Source organism: Cucurbitaria berberidis, assembly GCF_010015615.1.
Source record: "Cucurbitaria berberidis CBS 394.84 unplaced genomic scaffold K460scaffold_5, whole genome shotgun sequence".
Lineage (NCBI taxonomy): Eukaryota > Fungi > Ascomycota > Dothideomycetes > Pleosporales > Cucurbitariaceae > Cucurbitaria > Cucurbitaria berberidis.
In genome coordinates, this window is record NW_024468939.1 from 2,527,168 (window position 1) to 2,538,877 (window position 11,710).

At 53.4% G+C, this 11,710-nt stretch overlaps 6 protein-coding genes across 6 annotated transcripts; 2 read left to right on the plus strand and 4 right to left on the minus strand.

Annotated features, from left to right (window-relative positions):
• Window positions 1-444: 444 nt before the first annotated feature.
• K460DRAFT_420210 (uncharacterized protein) lies at window positions 445-2,786 on the minus strand (the record flags this gene model as incomplete). The annotated part of the gene is made up of 1 exon (XM_040938067.1): window positions 445-2,786. Exon 1 carries the CDS (start codon window positions 2,755-2,757, stop codon window positions 445-447), a length of 2,313 nt encoding a protein of 770 aa, XP_040784854.1. The 5' UTR covers window positions 2,758-2,786.
• Window positions 2,787-3,901: 1,115 nt separating this feature from the next.
• K460DRAFT_358920 (uncharacterized protein) lies at window positions 3,902-4,705 on the minus strand (the record flags this gene model as incomplete). Its single annotated transcript, XM_040932148.1, has 1 exon — window positions 3,902-4,705. The coding sequence occupies one exon, from the start codon at window positions 4,703-4,705 to the stop codon at window positions 3,902-3,904; it is 804 nt and encodes a 267-aa protein (XP_040784855.1).
• Window positions 4,699-6,478, minus strand: K460DRAFT_370269 (O-methyltransferase). The gene is made up of 3 exons (XM_040934124.1): window positions 5,466-6,478; window positions 5,252-5,371; window positions 4,699-5,206 (listed from the first exon to the last, which is right to left on the minus strand). The coding sequence occupies exons 1-3, from the start codon at window positions 6,400-6,402 to the stop codon at window positions 5,052-5,054; spliced, it is 1,212 nt and encodes a 403-aa protein (XP_040784856.1). The 5' UTR covers window positions 6,403-6,478; the 3' UTR covers window positions 4,699-5,051.
• A 238-nt stretch (window positions 6,479-6,716) lies between these two features.
• K460DRAFT_293015 (S-adenosyl-L-methionine-dependent methyltransferase) lies at window positions 6,717-7,920 on the plus strand (the record flags this gene model as incomplete). The annotated part of the gene is made up of 2 exons (XM_040929389.1): window positions 6,717-6,928; window positions 6,981-7,920. 2 exons carry the CDS (start codon window positions 6,717-6,719, stop codon window positions 7,918-7,920), a joined length of 1,152 nt encoding a protein of 383 aa, XP_040784857.1.
• A 510-nt stretch (window positions 7,921-8,430) lies between these two features.
• On the minus strand, window positions 8,431-10,353 carry K460DRAFT_409709 (uncharacterized protein; the record flags this gene model as incomplete). Its single annotated transcript, XM_040937283.1, has 1 exon — window positions 8,431-10,353. The coding sequence occupies one exon, from the start codon at window positions 10,351-10,353 to the stop codon at window positions 8,431-8,433; it is 1,923 nt and encodes a 640-aa protein (XP_040784858.1).
• Window positions 10,354-11,070: 717 nt separating this feature from the next.
• K460DRAFT_358924 (uncharacterized protein) lies at window positions 11,071-11,694 on the plus strand (the record flags this gene model as incomplete). Its single annotated transcript, XM_040932149.1, has 1 exon — window positions 11,071-11,694. One exon carries the CDS (start codon window positions 11,071-11,073, stop codon window positions 11,692-11,694), a length of 624 nt encoding a protein of 207 aa, XP_040784859.1.
• Between the last annotated feature and the right edge of the window lie 16 nt (window positions 11,695-11,710).

Below are 11,710 nucleotides of genomic sequence, written 5' to 3' on the forward strand. Positions count from 1 at the left end.
CCACCCTCAACAGGCTCAAAGACGTTTCATTCTATCGAAATCCGGAGGTGTTACCATCCTTGGCAACTTGCCGCTGTGTCAAGCACCATTCGCTAATTTGTAGCCTCGAGTCTCACTCCTTTGCGGCCACCCCCGCTCCATGCAAATCGCTACTACTACATATCATCCCACCTCATCCTCCTTCGGGTGACTCCAGTCCGCCTCACTGAAAAAGATGACAACTCTTGAAACACTGGCTTCATAGAACTACAGACCTGTATATGTGCTAGCAATTTGCCAGCAGAAAACAGCGCTAAAGACAAGGGGTATTATGCGCTAGATGAAATGGATGATGCAGCTATCATCATAGGAAAGACGCCGCTATCACCTGCCTGTAACGCGTTTTAGATACATGGAAATTTCACCGTTTGCTCTGGTTGCCCCGTCTTTCAGGGGACCTCTTCTCTACAAGATATACTCGTCTAGTTCTGCATCGTCCAACGGTGGATCGCCGTTGTCCGAGAGCTCATCAAACAACGGGTCAAACTCTTCTTCATTGTGTAGAGACTCTTCAGTCTCAGGCTCTACACCAATGGGTGGATCGTCGTTGTCCGGGAGCTCATCGAACAGCGGGTCGAACTCTTCTTCACTGTGTAGAGACTCTTCAGTCCCAGGCTCTACTCCAACCGGAGGATCGTCGAAGAGAGGATCGAACTCATGGTATTCTTGTTGCGACGCTTCGATTCGTGGCTGTTCTGGCGTGGATTGGGCAAGAGGCGCCTTCTTGGTCATCGGAATCTTGTCCGAAAGCGATGGATCGCCCCCGGGGAGATCACGCAAAGCACGTTCCTCTGATGTGAGGGGGAGGCGCTGGTACTCTTTGCGAGCTGCCGCCCACCAAGCATCGAGAAGGTCGAAATCAGGGTACTTCTTTCGCTCCTCGCGGAAACGAGCATCTCGGTAGCTCCGGTTAATCATCTTCATGTTTGCCTTGATCGTCTCTTCGTGCTCCAATGCTTGCTTGTCAGCAAGTGCGGCGGCGGCAGCGGCCACGGCTTCAGCATCAGGCTCATTGACGGAGTGGAAGTTCAGTTGTGCCTCCGTAATGGTGGAGTTTTCATCGTTGAGAGTGTGCTCGGCCTCCTCGACGACAGCTTTCCTACCTTTCCTACCTTTCCTCTTCTTCTTCTTCCTCTCCTTCTTTTCCTCCTTCGTTATCCCTGATTTTATATCTCGGATGCTATCGTTACACCAGTTTGTCCAGAACTTGTGGCGCGGGTCCAGATCTCCATTCTCAATCATGCGCTCGACTTGTGACTTGTATGTCCGGATCGCCTTCGCAATCGCCTTCTTCAAACCCTTCGCATCATACCCGTTTTCGCAGCAGCCATGACCGCAAGAGCGATCTGCGCAGTTGAAATCTTTGTGGAAGCACTGATAAATACCCTCTTCGTTTGGAGTATAATCTTCCACGTTGATTAAAGGGTGGTCTGGAAGGGAGACCTCATCGCGAGGCCACTCTCGCTTCCAATAGTCCAACCGGGCATTTTCTGCGTCTGTAAAGCCACGGTCTTGTGATACTTGTTGAAGAGCGTCTTGCTCCTGAACCCTCTGCTCAATCTCATCGTTCTCAGCCATCCAAGCATAATCAGCACAAGCTCCAGTGCGGGCCTCCTTGTGCTCAGCTTTGTAGATTGGACGCTCGTCAGTACCCTTGCCCTTTTTGTGGAGACGCATTTGATCTCGTGCAGTTGTATCGAAGCGGAGCTGAGGTAAGTCTCGACTTTTCTGCTGCTCAGTCAAGTCGACGGGATCATCCTTACTGTCACCGCAGCGAGGCCTCTTGGTAGGCAAGTGGGTATTGCCGTTATCCAAGTCTTCCATCCCTCGCTTTCCGCCCGTCACCACACTCGGAGGATCTAAATCAACTGGCGCGGGAACAGTAAGCTCCTTGTACGTGCCGTCTTGGTTAATGAGCATCACCCGGGACTGGAATTTGAGCCACGTGTCCCAGGGAAGCAACCTTTTCTTCTTGCCATTATTATCGATATAATTCTCTCCAAACTCGCGATCTTTATGTCGGCGGTACCAAAGTTGCTCCTCGCGTTGGAGTTCTTCAGTCTTCGACTTGACCAGCTCCCAAGTATCCCACAGCTTCTGGTCTGTATAGGTGAGAGTCCTCAGGATATCGCCGAGTGCCTGGAACTCAAGATACTTTCGGTGACGAGCCGGGATTTTCAGGTGGCGCAATGTCCAGATATCCTCTGGAGTGTAGGCGGCAGGCTCGTTTGTGAAGTCTTTGACGAAGTCCACTGGGATCCCGGGCACGGCTTCCAACTGGGTCTGGCAAGGATGTTTGCTCGCGCGGTTTAGCCAGTTGGATGCGCCTGTCAAGTCCACTACTGGGATGCTCCTGATCGTCACATTACGGGGCGACTGTTGTGGAGTACTCGCAATGCCCCTTGCTGGTACCTCATCTGCGGGTGCGACGTCCGCTGCGTAGCCGATGGCATCTTGCCCGGGTAGTTGGTGTGTGCGTAGGTTGGTATCTCGCTCTGGCAGAGGGCTGAAAGAGTCATATCGAGACATGAGCTGGGAACTTGAAGGACGGACCCGCCCAGAAGCGTCGCGAGCTAGATGTGAATGTCCGTATCGGACGTTGCGGTCAGTACTGGAGTCTTCCTGACAGTGCCGCTTGCGCTGCTCGTCCGGTTCAGGTGCGCGACGGCGCTTCGTAGAAGCCATGGGAAGTTGAGAGTCGGAAGACTGTTGAGCCATGGTGTGTACAGTTCAATGGTCGGGATAAGGGAAGGCAATGTGACGGTGGGTCGATTGGTGTAGTTGATATCTGAGTGGTCGTATACGGTTGTGTCGATACGCTCGAAGGTTTGGAGGAGGATGGTGGAGCGGCTGTGATATGAAGCGAGGGGAGGTCAGGCGCAAGCGCGGGAGCACGTGCGGGTGTGGGTGCGGGTGCGGGTGCGGGTGCATCTTGGGTGAAAGATGCAAATATTACATTCACCCATTTCACTCATGCTGCATTGCCGCAAGAACTAGCTCTTGAGGAAGAGGGAATGGATATCTCTTTTCACTAGAGGGTCTAAGGGAAGTATAGGCGCAAGATGCAGTGGACAGTATCATTCAGTTCAGCCGAAGCTGGATATATAATTCATGGGCAACCTATTTATTCGCCTCCTGGACATGATATGTCTGCGGACCACTGTCAGGCACTGTCTTATCTCAGCACATGCCCATACCACGCGAAAGCCCTTCGAACAAACAAGTACATGGGCCATCTTGAGCGAGAGAAGGCCCTTGTATGCAGTGTTTACCATTCACCTACGCCCAACCGCTTATGTCCTGCGTGGATGAAGAGCTTTGCATCGGGGTCATATTGTGCAGAGTATCATGAAATACAGAATCGGGATATGGGGAATGCAGAGATTGTATCTATTTCCTAGGTAAAAGTACCAAATTGCTAGCAGAAATTATCGCTCGGGGCCGACCACTACGCCATGGTCAAATCATCGTGTGAAAATATCTCCATAAGAGGATCTCCACTCCCCAGTATGCTGAGCATCTTTACAGGACTCACAAACCTGCAGAATACTCGATTGACAAGTTCTATTGATTGATACTACGACGGGTTGATTTACAAACCACAAACCAGTATGTTTAGGTATATAAGCTTGCAAATTCCTCAACTATTGAGGGGTTGTACAGAAAAGTTTCACTGTAAATGCATGACAGTCTACACTGACTACATTGACAAGCGATCAGTTCTTCAGCACAGCCTAGCTCTCAGTCATCGGTACGAACGCCCAAGGAGATCATCTCCATTAGTATAATCATAGGCAGTCTCACACTCGAGCGAGTCCGATGTCGAATCAGGAACCGCGAGAAGTCGCGATCAAGGCCGACCTCAATGACTGAAGTAGCGCACAAGATCGGAGTTGATGAAGTAATCGGCGTCTTCATCACCCTTCTCGAAAGGACGACCTTGAGGGGCTGGGCCGAGTCCTCGAGCATTGCGATCGGCAAGTTCAGCAGCATCCTGCAAGTACCCTCCATGCTCGTCAGACGAGATCTCTTCCAAGTCAGAACTAATAGGCTCGCCAGATTCGATACCCTCAGGGTCAGCAACAATTTCGACCGCACGGCCTGGCATAGCTTGCTCTTCCTCCGCAGCAGCCTGCAGCACATCATGATCCAGCGTCTCAGCAGCTAAGAGAGCCGCATGATCTAAATTGTCAAAGACAGCGAAGCTCTGCGCAGCGAAATCATTGGGCAGCCAACTGACGCGTGCCGGCTGGTCTGTGTCATGGTAGTAGACGTCGTGGCCAGGGAACGGATCGAATGTAGGTAGGTTCGACTCTGGCTGGCTTACTAAATGCGGACCAAAGAGAAGGTTGCGGTCGATGGGGCAGGAGTTCAAGTTGGGGACCGTGGACGTGAACCACGAGATGATGCAGATGCGGTGGAAGAAGTGCATGTCACCGCATACTTTCGTCTTGACGGCTTCCATGTCTGTAGGATTGGAGGCTGAGGCTTGCTGTGAGGGGCCTGGGTTAGCATCTTTCTTACTCTCGGACTTGGGCTGTGCTTCGAGGGTGGCATCGGTTAGCATCTCCTGGCAAATTGCACACTTCTCGTTGGCCGGGGATGGTCGACACGTCTCAAGGGCGGTATTGATGGTGAGCAACCGCGGGTTGATAGTGGAGGTCATGGCGATGGATTGCAGTTCTTTGTGAGATCTAATTGGTCTGTGGAACAGAGCTTATGAGGACCTGGGTTCCATCTGGAGGTTGTGCCTTGGGGGGTTCTAGCCTGTCACTTCACAATGTGCTGACATTGTGTGGACCACTCACCCTCTCCGTTGCCATAGCATTCATGCGTTCACAGTGTCGTGCAGCTGGCCCATGTAAGAGCTCGATAGTGTCTCTCATTCGTCATCGTTCTTCGTTCCTCGTAAGGACATAACGCTGATCTCATGAATGGGAAACAGTATACACAGTTGTGATAGCTTCTCATGTCAACCGGATTTAGTAACGAATATCCTAAAGTGACCCATGCTAAGCAAGCTCAAGCTCAATCAAAGAATCAAGACTATTCGGGTGCTGAAATATGCCGGTAATCTTTAGACCTGCGCCTTCGTACAGCTGTCGATGCTCTGTTTCCGTCCTATGACGAGCTCCGAGACTTGCCATGAGCTCCCAATCAAGACAAGCTGCTTGATGTTAGCGATGGCCGCTCTAGAGGTATATTTACTTACTTTGCGCCCAGTGCGCGCCTTGATTCGGTACGACAAAATCGTTCACCAGAACCTTGGAGTAGCCCTTCTTCATGGCAGGCACAATGGCCTTCAGTATTTGCGTGTTCACTTCGTTGTTCCCTAAAAGCAGCCACACCATCAGCACTTGTCTACTAGGAAACGAATACTACCTAAGACATTCCAAGGAGTGTCTTATAAAAGGGTAATCACTTACAATCCTGTATGATGGAGTGCAAGTAGTATGCCCGTGCGCCCTTCACGGGTTGCTCGGTCAGGAAGTCGTGTGCCATGCCCTCGACGCCAGCGCCAATTTTCGCAATGTCAATGATCTCTGGTCTGTCCTGCAGCACGAGTTTGCCCGGAAGCTGGCCCTCAAAGGCCTCCCTTAGGCCCTCGACGTCGTGGCCTGAGCCGCCTCCAACGTCGACTAGGAAAGGAGTATCCTTCTCGGCGCCGCTAATCAGCCGCTCGTTGACCGGGTAGTACTCCTCATAGAACCAACGCGGTCGCCCTCTACTCCAAGTCTCCATCATGCTGGCAAATCGCCGTCCCATCTCGGGATCACGCTTTTGGAACCACTCAAAATAGTGGGTTCCCTTGCAATTGTAGGCATACTGAAACGGGCCGTCGACACCCGACCCTGGGGATTTGAAGTTGTTCTCTCGGAAATACGCAGGCAAAGTTTGATGTACTGGCGCAAAGTTGTCTGCAATGTACAGAATGGAGTCCTGGTACGCAGGCTCGGCAAATGCTCTCGAAATTGGAGTAAGCGCATATGTATGAGGGCCCGTCTCGCGAACGGTGCCCATGGCAGCGAGATGTCGAAGCATGCGGCCAACCAAGACTGGGTCCACGTTATTGTCGCACTTTTTCGCAATGTCTGTCACGATTTCCCCAGACTCTGGACTAGACTCCATGGCCTGGAAGAGCTTGATTTCTACGGCCATCCAAAGCACACTGATATGTGCTGGCTGCGACCACAACAAGCGCAGCATCATCTCCGAGGGGTTGCTAATCTCGGAGACGAGGCTCGTACAAGCGTCGAGCAGGCCCTCTCTCGCTCCCTGGCGGCCATTCTTCAGTCCGTCACTGAGGTCGGCGATCTTATCAAGAAGCGAAAGAGTCGTCGCGGATGGGGGAGAGGAAGCCATTCTATTCTGGATCTCAAGAGTGAAGATGGTGGCTGTTATTGGAAAAGAGCAGCTGTCAGCAAGTGACGGATTGGCGGGACGGCGGGGACGGTGCCCCTCGTCTCGTCTCGTCTCGTCTCACCATCATCGGACCATCATCGACCGAGCGCACCTGCCCAGCGGACCGTACCTGCGCCTGTATGCAGCCGGCCAACCCTGAACCCTGAGCCTAACCCCACAACCCCAGACGTCGACGACATTGTGACACCGTAGCGATCTTCGCACTACATTGCCATTAGTCCTGCTTGGACCATTTTCATTATAAGCTCTTCACTATGCAGCAAGCCCAGGCTGTACGAAGATCCGCCACTGCAGAGGCGGCCGCATCCACAACAGAATCTTCAGCAGCGTCACTAGCATCAACTGCTCAAGTGGGATCCGCAGTAGACTCGGGCATTGGCTCGTCGAGCGAATATGACCAGGATAATAGCGGCCATCACTTGCTTCATGCCCAGGATGATACGAGCGATGCATCTACCGATGAAGGGTAGGTCCCCCGGCCATGGTCTGCCTCTCTTTGATGCTCATCATCGCCGCAGATACGCCGATTCAGACGCTTCATCCTTTCTATCATCAATCTTGTCCGAAGTCAGGCGCGGCGTAGAAATCGAGGGCCGCCTGTACCCGTCGTACGGCAAACACGACTATGGCATGCCCATTGACGAGAAAGAGCTTGATCGCAATGACCTGCAGCACCACAAATACAGCCTGCTGCTCAAAGATCGGCTGTTTGTAGCTCCCATTTCAGAAGAACAACTAAACACAGGAAACAGCCGTATCCTGGATCTTGGTACCGGTACCGGAATATGGGCCATAGACATGGCCGACAAATTCCCCCATGCCGAAATAATAGGTGTTGATATTGCAGCAACACAGCCGTCTTTTGTGCCACCGAATTGCGTGTTTGAAATTGACGACGTGGAAGAAGATTGGCCGTATCGACAAGCGCATTTCGACTTTGTCCATGGACGCGACCTCATGACAGCGGTGCGCGACTGGCCGCGATTAATTAGCCAGGCATACACGCACCTCAAACCGGGCGGATGGATCCAGCTAGCAAGCACAATCCCTGGAGCCCTCACCGACGATGACACCATCCCGCCCAATAGCGGCTATGTGGAAGCTGGACGCTTGTATTACGAGGTCGCACAGAAAATGGGCGCACCGCTTGATGCACCTCGGGGCTGGGCCGAGCAAATGCGCAGCGCGGGTTTTTCTAATGTGCAGGATGAAGTGTACAAGCTCCCCATGGGCCCGTGGCCACGCTCCAAGCGGTTGAGAACTGTGGGAAAGCTAGAGCAAATCATGATTTTGGACGGCGGATTCGAGGCGTACCTGTTAAGAGGCTATACACAAGTACTAGGTGGCAGAGCAGAAGATTTGCAGATTATACTCGCCCTTGCGAAGAGGGAGGTTAGGGATCCAAATGTGCATACTTATGTACACTTTCATATTACGTATGGGCAGAAGCCACTTTAAAATAGAACGTCTTTAATTCAATCTTAGCCCGAAATGTAGTTTTAATTATCATCACCTCCCGAATACCTCCCGAATAAAAGCAGATACCGAGATGAGTTTGCAAGTAACAAGGCGGCTGATTAGGCAAATCTTTCCATCTCACATGCCAATGTATCATCACTTGCAGTTTGGTCCAAAGATCTCATGTGTGTGTGTGTGTGTGTGTGTGTGTGGCTCTGTTGTGTGAATGGTGAGTTGGTTGGTTTGAAGAAATCCTTGAAGGAGAAGATTAACAGATAATGTTGTGGACCTGGGGGAGGCCTGCCATGTGGCCCGAACAAGCTCGCTCACTATGCTGCAGTTGTAATTTCGTCCAGTAAATGCTGTGCCATGGTCGTTGCCCGAGGCTGAATGTGAACAGACTTATATAAGCTACACGTACAAACTACAGCCGGCTATGAACACAAAGAAAAGGCAACCCATCAGCGAATCTACGAATCAAGACCTCTAGGGCTATTAGGAGAAAGTCGCTCAGTCAATCAGTAGGCTGTTCAAACGCGCCTCTGTAGCGATAACATCCAACGCTTGCCTAACCTCAAGAACTCTCCTACACTCGCTCAACCAGTCTTTGCTGAGCACCTTGGCCCACCCCTGCAGTCCGTTCATTTCTCGTGTCGCGGCGTCCAAGTCACCCTCCTCGAGCAACACTTCAGTTCGGGCGAGCACGGCTTCCACATCTCCACCAAGCGCAAGGCCAGACTTCTTGAAGAGAACCTTGGACATAGCGAGCGAGGCGATGTGGGAGGCGACACCAGCGTCTTCAGGGAGAAGAGCGGCTTTCCTGACCTCTGAAGCAACGCGTCGGAAGCGGTCGATTAGCAGCGCTGGGCTGGGGATACCACGCTGGTAGGCGGTAGGGTTGATGCTGGCGATAGCAGCGCTGACTACGGGATCATCGGCGGCGATCTCCTTGAGGGCTGCGAGTTCAGTGACAAAGGGCTTGGGTGTGGCCTGGGTTTCGAGCGCGGACTTGACAGCCTCGACGGCGACGACGAGGTGTTGTGTCTTGAGGTTAGCGTCGACAACGTCGTTCCACTCCCCGGTCAGCTTCTCAAGTTCATGGACTGAAGAGGACAGCTGGTTCAGCTTGCCCAGGCGTCCATCACGCTCAGACTCGACGCGATCTCGGATGTTCGCGGTGAATGACTTTTGCAGTTTGATATTTTGCTCAAGCAGCTCGTTCTTGACCTTCTGCTCGTACACCTTGTGCGCAGCATCGAGCTCAGAGCGTAGCTTCTCCTTGTACGTCTGGGATAGGCGTTCTCGCTCGTTTTCGTATTCCTCTTTCCAGTGCGTCTCCTGAGCTTGCATTTGATGGTCCAATCGCTGCACAAGCTCCTTTGCGGCCTCGTCGAATTCGCTGTGGGCGGCTTTGATCTTCTCCTCGGCGGACTTTTGCAAGTTCTCCTTCATCAAATTGATATCTGAGACGACCCTTCCAAGCTCAGACTTGGCCTTGTCCAGCGCCGAGTTGTACTTGCCATCGTGAGCGGTATCCGCATTGATGACTGTGATGAGATCATTCACGATCTTGACGACATCCTGGACGACAGGCTCGTTGGCAGATGGTACGCCGAGGTGGTCGAGCTGGGTAACGGGCTTAGCTGGCGCAGCCTTGACCTCGGGAGTCACTGTCTTCGGCTTCTCCTGCTGTGTCGCCTCCTGCTTCTTCTCCTGCGTTCCCTTGGGTGGTGTGTTGGAGCCGACCTTTGGCTCGGCCGAGCTGTCAACGGCGCTTAGATGGGGACCTTTGGCCCCAAGATCACTGCTGGATTCCTTCTGGGCAACGCGCGCACTCAAACCGCTCTTTACCGGAATTGTGACCTTGTTCTCTCCTGATATTTGTGGGTGCAACCTCCCCGGGGTAGCGCGGCCGGGGAAGCGTTTTCTGAACTCGCGCTCCTCGAAGTATGCGACAGCGTCCTCGCCAAAGGGAACGTACTCGGTGAAGAAGTCGTGGAAGTTGTCCGACTCCAGGGAGTACCAGACACCTCCCGCATATCCGAGGCCAGACAGGATGGTCAGCCACAGCAGGAGCTTTCGGAAGTATCGTCGCTTCCTGGGCTTCGGCTGCTGTGGATTGGGTGCTATGCTCGCTGTCCCGCGGCCAGTAGGGGGTGTTGTTGCAGGTTGAATGACGGGAGCTGAGCGCGATGCTGAAGATGCGGCAACCGTCTCGGGGGCAGGCGGTGGCTTTGGGACGTCGGCAGCGGGGATGGTGGCTTTTTCGATGGGTGTGGAGGGAGTGACTGTAGGCGCAGGGTTAGGAATGGCCGTCTCGCTGAGCTTTTTGTCGTCGGCGTAGAAGCGCTGGGCGAGGCGCCATTGCGGGCGAGCCTGTCGAGCCAATGGCCTGGCGGCTGGGCTGGCCCGAAGAATGGAGGCGCGCAGCATCATGGGCTACCTCCGGATAGCGGGATGAGAATGGGCGACGAGGGGGGTGATGGGCCTGTGTAGGCCAGTTTGAAGAATTGAAGCTTGCGGCGGGAGAGATTGGCGCTTGGGCCATGGCGGATCATAGCTCCGGCGCATCTTCACCTTCTTCGTCTCAACCTCTACACATCCTCAGGACTCCATCTAGTCCGTGTGAAATCTCTCCTCCACACTCACTAACCTCACTGCATTCCTGGTACGACAGTTGTCAAGGCTACGTGAGCTCCAGGTCGCATTCATGTCTCGGAGCTGCCCTCCGCACCCGCAACCGGCAGCACTTGCCTATTCGTGTTCACTTTACAATCCACTCAAGAATGCCTCACAAACTTGTCATAAATCTCATGCCAAACTCCATCCACCCTCTCCTTGACCGTCTCACGCGTCCTCTCCTTATTTCTTCTCTCTTGACGCCAACTGAAAGCACGGAGTAAGCACAGCCACCGCATCATCAGCCTGCAACGTCATCGCATGACTCCTTCACGAGCTCACCACCAGGCTGCCATTTCCAGCCCGTGAACCACCTCCACTCTCGCCCGATCGCTTGGGTCTATCACTTACAAACCCATTACTCGCATCTGCAGCTGCACAGCTTGCATGTGGCTTTCAGTTATCGATTTTATTGCACTTCTCTCTGTGTGCCCACAAACACTTCTTCACTATTTCGCTAGCTAAGCAGCCATGGATGACGACCCGCGCTCAGGAACCCGCTCGCGTGACGAGCCCTGTCACAGCTACGACCTAAGCAGTGCTGTATATGGCATGCTTCCATCACGCGCCATGGACATCACGGCGCTGACATCTTCCGCTTCACCTCCAGCTCGAAGCCGGGCTGGAAAGCGACAGAGCGCTGTGGATACCGTCGTCATTTCGCAGCGCAGCATCTCACTCGGTCCCAACTCTGCACCTCCCTCCTGGCTCCCACAGACCAACAAGCGCAGTCGCTTGCAGCATAATCAGCGTATGGAGCTCCACCAAAGCACATGCCTGAACCTCAACCTGGCATCCGACGACAGCACCGAGTCCGACCTATGGATCTTACCTGACTTTGACGACTGGGAGCTCGAGACCGAGCAGCCAGCCCCTGCGAAAAGACAAAACGAATGGGCACCGCTGCTCCGTCGAGCGGCCAAGTCGAACCTCGAACGACTCCGGGCAAGACTCGAAGGAGATGGGTGGGACTTTGTGGGTGGCAAGTACGACGAGGACAAGAAGGCACTGCAGGAGGCGGCGAGTCAGAGCGAGGAGAGTGTGGATGAGGAGTTTGACGTTGTGGTTTTGCCCGCTGTGCAGCACTCTTGCTAGCCGGCGATCTCTTCTT